General features: G+C 30.5%; 1 protein-coding gene across 3 annotated transcripts; it reads left to right on the top strand.

Moving 5' to 3' along the window:
* The first annotated feature begins 4,382 nt into the window (after positions 1-4,382).
* On the top strand, positions 4,383-10,056 carry LOC114315239 (uncharacterized). Of its 3 annotated transcripts, none has more exons than XM_028261826.2 (8): positions 4,383-4,677; positions 6,032-6,284; positions 6,910-6,974; positions 7,073-7,137; positions 7,717-7,803; positions 7,903-8,030; positions 8,784-8,889; positions 9,658-10,056. In XM_028261826.2, exons 1-8 carry the CDS (start codon positions 4,445-4,447, stop codon positions 9,684-9,686), a joined length of 966 nt encoding a protein of 321 aa, XP_028117627.2. In that variant the 5' UTR covers positions 4,383-4,444; the 3' UTR covers positions 9,687-10,056. The 3 variants fall into 3 exon arrangements, with proteins under 3 accessions (XP_028117627.2, XP_028117625.2, XP_028117626.2); XM_028261824.2 differs by having other exon boundaries at positions 9,651-10,056; XM_028261825.2 differs by having other exon boundaries at positions 8,784-8,908; positions 9,651-10,056.
* Positions 10,057-10,128: the final 72 nt, after the last annotated feature.

The raw sequence follows: 10,128 nt of genomic DNA, 5'->3' as shown, positions 1-10,128 counted from the left end.
TAAGGCCACATCTAATTTGATATTTGAAAATCCTTAAAAGGAAATTTTAATTTTAAATTTAATATGATATAATTTAAAATTATAAAAATATTTACTTCAAAATATTATTCATTTTTTTTAAATATTTGAAACTAAAAAATAAATGTAATTTAAAACTTTATGGATTTATCTAAACATATATAACTTTCAAATTCAAATTCAATGAAAGAAATGTACATAAAATGTCAAAAAATAATTTTAGCTATACATTTTCGTTTAGCTAGTAATTTGTTTAGCTATGTCCAAGCTATATTTAATTTTAAATTTATAAAGAAAGCCTAAAAAAAATTTGAATCATATATAATTTTAAATATTTAAATTATTTTTTAGCTGTTAATCATAACTTATCAAATGGTCAAAAATATCAAGTACACAAGTCATAATCTTATTGAAAAAAATATTATATTGAAAAGAACTTCACCTGATTATCAAAAAAAATTCAAAAAATAAAAATAATGGTCTACATATATCGTGAGTGTAGCTCACATCTCACTAACTTTAAACTTATATTATACACTCACTTTTGAAATAAATTTTTATGGTCCATCGCATTTTTTAGACTAAAACATAGTCTATGAGCTTGCCCAGTCTAATTGATTTAAATTTATTATTATAAAATATTCTACTTATCAATGATATAATTTAGGGGATTTTTTTTAGGGTCCCTGATATTAAGATTTTATAGCATAAAGGATATCCAATATTTTCATAATGTCTAAAGTCTTTCAATATCAATCTAGAAAAAATTCGATCCAAGAATTTCTCTGGACTTTCTAAAGCAATTCTCTTTAGAGAAATTCTCTCCATTCTCTAGACTTCCCACTTTCCAGAGAAATTCTCTCCATTTTTTGGACTTCTCACTCTTCAGAGAAATTCTCTTTAGAGAAATTCTGAAAATTTGTCTGAACTGTCCTAGGAATTTCTCTAGACTTCCCAGAGAATTTCTTCCTAGAGAAAGAACCTCAGCATTAACAAGAAAAAGAACTTCAAACTAGTTACTAATTTGTCAAAAAAAAAAAAAAGAATTCAAAAAACAAGTTCAAAAAAATGAACCAAACATCGCAAGATGGTAATACTATAAGTCCACAACATAGACAACAAATTTGAATCCTTAAATAATGAATGTCAATTAAAACAACAAAGGGGATTTATATTGTGTAATTAATTTTTCTAGAAAGCAAATTCAAATTAGTCCTTTTTATAGGGTTTTTCCCTCCCAATTATAGGTCTAAATTCTCAGAATCAAAAGTGCACCAACCCATGCAAGTCCTCAAAAACTCAAATTCCCCAAATAAGTAAACATAATTTCATAAAGAATTAAAACCAAACAATTGATACAGAACCTGATACTAAATCAAGAACATACATATACATGCATGTGTGTGTGTATATATGTATATCTATATATCAATGAGAAAAGTAGGGCAACCTTGTTAGTATGCTCAAGGACGTCAGTCTTGGCCTTGGACCGTCAAGAACAAGACCACTAGACCAGCTTCTCCCAGGCTAGTCGGACCACTTTGCGGCTGTCTTTGGTGGTTTGATCCGGTGTAATGAGGAATAGGCGGTGGTGGCAACAGTCGTGGTGGTGGTAAGAGAGCGAAGAGGGACAGACACCATGGAAAAGAGTACGTGGATCCACCACCAGCATTGCTGATGGACATGGCGAAGTTGAAGCTATGGCCATTCTACAGAGTAGAGAGAGAGGAGGAGAGGGAGATGGCGGTTTGATTCGAGAGAATCAAATTTATCTGTGATATACGGGTGCCAGGGTTGAGGGACCTTAAATATCACAAAAAAATATTGTCGACATCTTCTATTACTAAAAATAAGATAGCGACTTTAGACTAATTTTCTCTATAATTTATGTATAATGTATAAATATATTATTATCGGATGTTTTTATTAACTTATCAATTTTTTAGATTAAGTTTAAGATTAGGACTAGAATATGATCTATAATTTAAGGTGGTTTTATCTTAAATAATTTTTTTTAGGGCGAACTACACTAAGAGTCTCTATAGTTTGAAGTTCGTGTCACTTTGGTCCCTAACTTTTCAATTGTGATATATTTGACCTTGAATTTTAAATCTTGTTCCAAATAAAGACAATTAAAGATACCATTGCTCAATTTCAAGGGCAAAGTCGTCAATTTGATAAAATATAAACTAATTTGATAAAAATAAATGTCATGAAAATATTTTTGAATTTTTAAAAATTATTTCTACCCATCAAAGATAAAATAATATAAAATTGATAAATCTTTTATACATTTATTTATTTTTTTACCAAATTAATTTTTGTTATGTATTTGAATGATGATCATGTAATGAGTAGTTATTAGGCTTTTAATGTGTAATCGATATATTTAGGCCTTGTTTGGCAACAGACTGATTTAGCCAAAAAGTCAAAAAGCCAACAACTCATACAAAAAAGTCAAAGATTATCTTTTCTCTCTACTCTTTGCACATCTTTTCGTAAAAAGTCAAAAAGTCATCCCAAACATACTAGTTTTTTTTAGCTCATATTTTAGCCAAATAGCCAAAAAGTTACTAAATTAGCATGTTCCCAAACGAGGCCTTAATATATGAAATGTTTTTACTTTTTGATTTTTTGATTTAATGGATTGATTTAATAATGATATCAAAGTTGTCGCTATATTTGACTTTTGAAAAAATAAAAACTAATTTAATGAAAATAAAAATAACCATCTATTAGATGATCATCATCCAAACACATAATAAAAATTAATTTGGTAAAAAAAATGTGTAAAAGATTTATCAGTTTTAATTTTATCTTTGGTGGGTAAAAATAATTTTTAAAAATTTAAAAATATTTTTTTCACATTTATTTTTATCAAATTAGTTTATATTTTATCAAATTGATAATTTTACCCTTGAGATTGAGCTATAGAATATTCAATTGTTCTTATTTAAAATAAGATTCAAAATTTAGAATCAAATGTATCACAATTAAAAGGTCAGGGATCAAAGTGACACAACCCCAAACTATAGGAACCTTTTGTGTAATTTGCCCTCTTTTTTTTTATACAAAAATATACATAACTATTCATTAATAGCGTTAACATAAATATATAAAAAAAATAAATAAAAATATTTATTTACCAATTTAATAAATAGGTCAAATAATTTATAAGTTGGATATAGATCAAGACAATTTTTAATGATTAGATCATATTGATATAAATATTGAGTCCACTAACTTTTAAGCCACTTCTAATGTTTAATCAACTTTAACACCACAAGTTAATACTAATCTACAATTACGTAAGAGTTATGATATAAGATAATTTATAATGTTTAGCAGACAAATTTTAATGCTTTACAAAATAAGAAAAAATTAATATATTAACAAAAGTAATTTATATTTTATCATAAATATAATTTTTTTTTAATTTTTACTAATTAAATTATGACATATAATTTTATTAAGAACGTAGAACACCCAATTATTGATATCAAAATAATTTTTTTTTTCTTATATGTAACTTTGATAAAAATAAATAAAATTTATTTAATTATAAATTATTTTTAATATGTATTTTAAATAAATTTTATATTATTATTTAAATTTAAAAACTAATTTTTAATTATTTATTTATACTCATACATAACATGATGGGTTAATTTGGGGTATGAATTAACTTTTTAATTTTTTTAACTATTTTAATCTGAGACAGAAAAATCTCATTTGAAATGAATTTTTTTAATTTTTTAAACTTTTATAAAAAAAATAAAATAATTATAATTTAAATAAAATATTTTATTTTATTTTGTTAACTTTTAACTTATTTTTATCTTCTAAGAGCATCTTTAACAGTGAATCAGATTTTTTACCAAATTGAGTAAAAAATGACCCATTTTACCAAATTTGATACCACTCGCTCCAACGGTGCACTTTCATCAAATTTGTGCCGGGGACAACTGGTTGGTCGACCGGTTAAGCGAATTTTTTTTTTTTTTTTTTTAACTTTTTGAACCTTTTAGTGGTCGACCGGCTGGTCAACCGGTTAGGCAAAAAATTTTTTTTTTTTTTTTTACTGTTTGAACCTTTAGGCGGTCGACTGGTTGGTCAACCGGCTGGTTGACCGGTTGGTCTCTCCCAATGGTTAGGAACAGTGATTTGATAAAATGCTTCGCCTGTTCTCATTTTGGTAAAAGATTTGCTGAATTCTGGATTTGATATCAATTTGGTGAAACCGTTGAAGTTAAAAAAAATGACGTTTTTATCAAATTTTAAATTTGATACCAGGTTTGACGTTAGAGATAGTCTAACTACTTTAGCCAAAAAATAATAATAATAATAAACCCAACCAATATGGCAAACGAGTGCGTAATATGCTAGTACTCCATAAATCCAAACTAGGAACTTGACTCGTGTTTTCATGTACTCAAAGATGGTGTGCGCCCCTGCCCCATTGATTGATTGCCGATTCCCTTTCAGAAACCCTTCCACCGCCTCCGGCTCCGGCATTATCACCACCATCGTTTCGAAGTCGAAATCGAAATCGAAATCGAAATCGAAATTGAAATTGAAATTGAAATTGAAGAGTAATTCATCCAACAGAGATTGGATTTCGAATGGAACAAGAAGCAGTGGCAATATTATCATCAATTGGTGAGTTTTCAATTAGTTTTGTGCATTGTAACTGACCTATTTGATGAAATGCTTCCAAACCAAACTTACATCCCGTTTGGATTGTGGGTTGAGAAATGAAATAGATATATTTGGGGTCTCTGTCATTGGTGAGAAAAGAAAGCAATGTTTTTGCTTTTCTTATTATCATTTTTAAATTTGGTAGAAATGAAAGCCTGGTTTGTTTTTGTGAAATAATTTTAAAAAATAATTTTTTGAAAATAGTTTATAAAATTTGAAAATTTATTTGGTTGTATGTTTTGAAAATAGTTTTGGATTCGTGAAATTTGGGATGTTTTAATTTTTTTATAATTGTATAGATGAGTGTGTAAGAAAAAATGATTGATTGATATGCGGGTTATGAGAGAATGAGAGCGTAAAGGGGAAAGTGACTTTGATTTTGATTTTGATTTTCTAAAAAAAATTTAACCAAACAAATTTTTTAAATTTTTTCTCAAAAATTGTCTCTCGAAGAGACAAACAAAGAAGGCCAAAGTATGTGTATGGGGGATATATGGGTAGAATTCATTTTTCATATTATATATATATGAAAAATATGTATAATAGCTAATCAGTTTTATTATGACCAAATCTCACCATTTTATTGAGAAATGAACATACAAAATAACATTTAAAAAAATATATTTTTCACCTAATCCAAACATGAGAAGAGTTTTCTTTCTTTTCATTTCTTATTAAATCACTCGATGGTACATACTGATTGGTGCAATTTATCTGAATTGCTTTTTCTTTTTTTTTTGGAAAATTATTTATCAGTGTACCCAGTAAAAATATTTTCAAATTAATGACATTCTTTGTAAACATTAATATGTGATATTATAAACTTTTTCATCATTTTATAATTAAGTTTTGAAAAATTCACTGGCAAGTAATTCCCTTCATTTCTGTGTACGACTTATTAGACAAGAATAACTTAAATAAACTGATTGAATAGCTTAAATAAATTGATTATCTGAAAGTTGTGGGAAAGTGTTTTACATTTTTGTTCATTTACTATCAATTTTTAACTTATAATAAGCTCCACCAAAGTGTGACATGAATAGTCCAAAAGAGAGTACTAGCGAGTAGTAAGTAGTGAGTACTCCTTTCTTTTGTTGTGAGTCCCAAAACATAATTCAATAGGAAACCATAACAACTCTGACCTGCACTACTGAAAAAGTAAGGCAATGAACTGTTTGATTGGTTCCAATTTCCATCTAACCAAAAACATTATTGCGTGAGACTTTTAAATTACCCATAATTATCTTCCCATTTTTATGGTTTTAAATTCAAATCCAATCTCAGATTGTCTAACTAACTGATAATTGTTCTCCAGGTTCATGTGGAACCTCAAGTGGGGGTTTAGATGCTTTGTCATCCCATGGAGTTGGACTTCTCGGATGATCTCCATTTATTTGCTGTGTCTCAATTTTGTTGCAGAGGCTCATGATCCTCTATATCATTCATTTGATTATGCTTGTGAAAATGTTCAAAACTATTATGCTGGCATGAAGCATTTGAGAGGTGAAGCACTAAAGCAAAAATTGAATTCTATCATTGTGAAACATCAATCGTTGCCCTACAAGAAGGTAATTCTGTTTGTAAAATTTTGTCCCTACCACTGCAATGAGAGAGAATTCATTACAATGGTGAGACCACGTAATGCATTGACACTTGATATCACCATCCAATCATGAATTGGCATGTAATTGTAATGCACCCCACCACACAAATATGTGAGTGTGCTCCTTTGGGATGGGCTAAAAACACCACACAAATATGTGAGTGTGCTCCTTTGGGATGGGCTTTTTTAGCCTGGCTTTTTGGCTATTTGACTATTTTAGCCTAGTTAAAAAAGTTGTGTTTGGCATGATTTTTTATTTTATTTTTGTAATTGAATTGATGGTTGTGAGAGAAAAAATGAAATTATTATTATTTAGATATGACATTTTGTCTTATTGGCTATTTAGCTAATAACCCACATCCCAAACAGAGCGTTGCGGGTTGAGTTGGATAAGGTAGTTATATTCAATAGCGGTGTTTAGTATCTATGTGGTGTTTTATTATTGGATGGTGCTACCACGTGTCAGTGATGACGTGGTATTACCATTATACTCAAGTTTTACTCCACTGCTGCTACGTCATGTAGATGGATACTAAATTTTAATTTTGTATTCTATATCTTGAAAACTGAAGATTGGTTTTGCAAAGTAGGTTTGGGATGCCCTTAAGATTCTTGATGCTGCTGATGTTGACAAACCAGAAGCTTCATCAGAAGTGTAAATGATTATCTTGTCTGCTGCCGATTTCAATTTGTGATTATAAAGCTTAGAAATAAGAGTTGCACGGCTATCACTTGCAAATTTCTTGTGTACAGAGTTGAAATTTACTCCTTGAGAGTTGTCTCCAAGCTCTTAGCGGGGAAACCAGAAGGATGGAATCGTGAGTCATTTAACCAGATAAACTGCAGTTGCCATGTATCTCGGGCTTGTGTTCTGCTTAAATATATGATCAATGATTAAGTATCCTGTTTTGACTTGCTCTCTTAGCTGTGGTGTAATGGAGCTGCTATGTTTCTCAAGTTTATGGTAGTTGGGGCATATATTCATGTCTTTGTCTTCCGGCAATGTGCATACTTTTTTCTCAATGATGCTTTTGTGAGTTTGTAACTATCAAATAGAATAGAAGATTCCTGTATAGTTTTCTTGTTTTTATGCTTGCACTCTATCAATGTATTTACTGACCATGCGTTTGTATTGCCATATGCAAATCACTATGATAAGCTGGACGTGTTTATGAATATTTTCCCAATAAGGTGAGTTGAATTTGTTGTGGTCTTTTCTTTCCGGTTGCCTGATTTCTGTGATTCTTACGGCAAGTTCAATTATAACTCTCTAGCTCACCAAAGCCCATTGTATTTTTATGAGGCAATGCAGCAAAATTGAAATTATTGATAAGCTTGTGGCCTACATATAGCTGCTACAGCTCTAGAAGTATTGATGTTTTCTTTTTCTTTTCCAGGGGAACATTTGTGGCCTCGGTCTTACGGGCTAATCAATGGTCCATCCTTAACTGATTTACACAATATTCGCCCATCAGATGTGAATGGTAAGATGGGTTCCCTTCTGGGTATGACTATGAAGTTAGTCTCATTTATTGACACTATTATTGACATCAACATGACAACGTAATCAAACATTGTCGTAGTGAATTCATCAAGGGGAAACAAGTTCTATGGAGAATGCCTTGTTAATTCTGATTGTTTGAAGCCAGCAACCAGAGAATCCGCATCTGACACTGAAACAGATAAGAAGAGATGGACACCACCGGTGCAGGTTTAGTCTTTACCATAATATGATGTATAGATTTTAAATTCTCTTAGGCTGGTTTGATTATTACACTGCTGTAAAAGTTTATTTATTTATCACCTATTGATAATTTTGAGATAATGAAGGATGTCAACAAATTTTGGTTGGCTGGTGTCAGTTTCTAGAGAGCTGGGTTTATCATTGTTGTGGCCATTTGGTAATAGTGACATTGAAGTGGAACCTAAAACCAGAACTTATTTATCTAAATGAGCTTACATGATCACAGGAGAAATTAGCTAACTAGTGGAAGAAAGTTAGATTAGAATCCTTAGAGAAAGAAAAACCAAGGATTAGACTTGCATCCTATGCTGCATGGACTCAGTACGGGGTATCGGGTGTGGGTGCATATCTAGAGATTGGACCCATCAAATCTCAAATTTAAGGACTCGACAAAAAAAATTATATTTTTAATCTATTATACGAGATAAATTGGTATAAAATGGTATTATATGTAACCTACAGTGTGAAAAGACATTTTACTTATTTTATAGCTACTATTTCTATGCTACCCGTAACAATGCACCGAAACAAAATTTTAATCCTTGTGTGCCTGTTAAAATGAAATTAGTAATCTGGCTTGAGTAATTTCAAAATGATTAAAAAGAAGGGGTTTATGGAGTTCTTTGATAAAGTAACGACGTTTTGCTTTTCCTCTTTGCTTGCGTTGTTTTTGGCTCTAATGCTAAGTAACAAAGTTATTTTCTATACATTGTAATTCAGGTTAGAGGGGATATTGCAAGGGCAATAATGTACATGGCGGTCTGTTATGGGTTTGATCAATCAGGCGGAGGCCTTAAGCTTCACCTCTCTGATTCTCCAAGCATTGGTATGTCAAAGAAAATTTGGTAGAATAAGTTCTCTGTGTATGTGTGAGTTCCTGTGCATCTCAGTATACCAAACTTCGTGAGAGAAACCATGAAATGAAGGATTCTTTGTGTTTCATACCATTTCTTTGGAGCTAATTTATATGTGGGACAATTCATTTTACCAGAAAATTTGGCTTGTCTGACATTTGTGGATATGGCATCAAAATCGGACATTCATTCACACTTTAAAAAAGATTCTACCTTCTTTTTTTAACCTAAAATGTTCAGAAGAAGTAAGAAAATTTAATGCATATTTTGTAAGGAACTTGTAACTTCTAACTCATATTTCGCTTTTAGTCGGACGAAAGAAAAAGTCTTATGTGTTTAATTGTAAAGCCATGGGCTCCCTCTTATGGCCTAAGATTTGAACGAATGGGGATCCTGCTTATATGGCATATGGTGTTGATGAGAAGTACTTGACATTAGAGAGATTTTCCATCCTTCTAGTAAATGTGGATGAGAATTAATGGTCATTATGAATGTTCCGATGATATTTTGTGGCCTTGTTGCAATGTAGAAATAATCAAGAAATGAAAGACCTTGCATATTGTAAATGATTACTGACCTCTGTTACAAGCTCAACTTTTCTACATTGTTGTCTGAGATTCATCCATGAATTTTCTTTTCTCCAGTTAATCTACTTCTTTATTTTTATTTTTATAAATATATAATGCATTGTCTCAAACATAATTGCATATCGGTTGTGCCTTATTTTCTGTAGCAAACAGGGAGATGGGGATGCTTTCTACATTGCTGAAATGGAATGAAATTGATCCACCATCAAAAGAAGAGAAGTTGAGAAATGAAAGGATATGCGTATAGTACCAGCATAACCGAAACCCTTTTGTTGATCATCCAGAATATGCCAATCTCATATGGAAGCAAGTTGTTCAAGGGCATTAGGTCTTTCAGATTCCGCAGAGGGATGTATCAGTGAATGAATTTCACTCATATATCCAAGTATTTTTCATATAGCTCGTTGGCATTTGAAAATGTCTTATTTTAGTCCTATGCATGCATTCAATTAACATTAATGTTTTAAAAATCAAATAAACCGATTGAACTAACCAAATTGGTTGGCTTTGGTTACTTATTATTATTGTTAAATAAATACAATTTTATCGTGATTATGGTTTGTGCTAAAAATCAATTTCTAATTCAGTAGTCGTTTATGAATTCTGCATACTGAATGAAAATAA

Source organism: Camellia sinensis, chromosome 4, assembly GCF_055761805.1.
Source record: "Camellia sinensis isolate YWXY chromosome 4, ASM5576180v1, whole genome shotgun sequence".
NCBI lineage: Eukaryota > Viridiplantae > Streptophyta > Magnoliopsida > Ericales > Theaceae > Camellia > Camellia sinensis.
The sequence above is the reverse complement of the archived record's forward strand: the minus strand, read 5'-3'. Positions and strand labels throughout refer to the sequence as shown.

Coding starts and splice junctions, on each gene's coding strand:
- LOC114315239 (XM_028261824.2), top strand. CDS start 4,445: ATGTACTCAAAGATGGTGTGCGCCCCTGCCCCATTGATTGATTGCCGA. Junction 7,138..7,716: donor GAAACCAGAAGGATGGAATC/GTGAGTCATTTA, acceptor TTTCTTTTCCAG/GGGAACATTTGTGGCCTCGG. Junction 7,804..7,902: donor TCGCCCATCAGATGTGAATG/GTAAGATGGGTT, acceptor ACATTGTCGTAG/TGAATTCATCAAGGGGAAAC.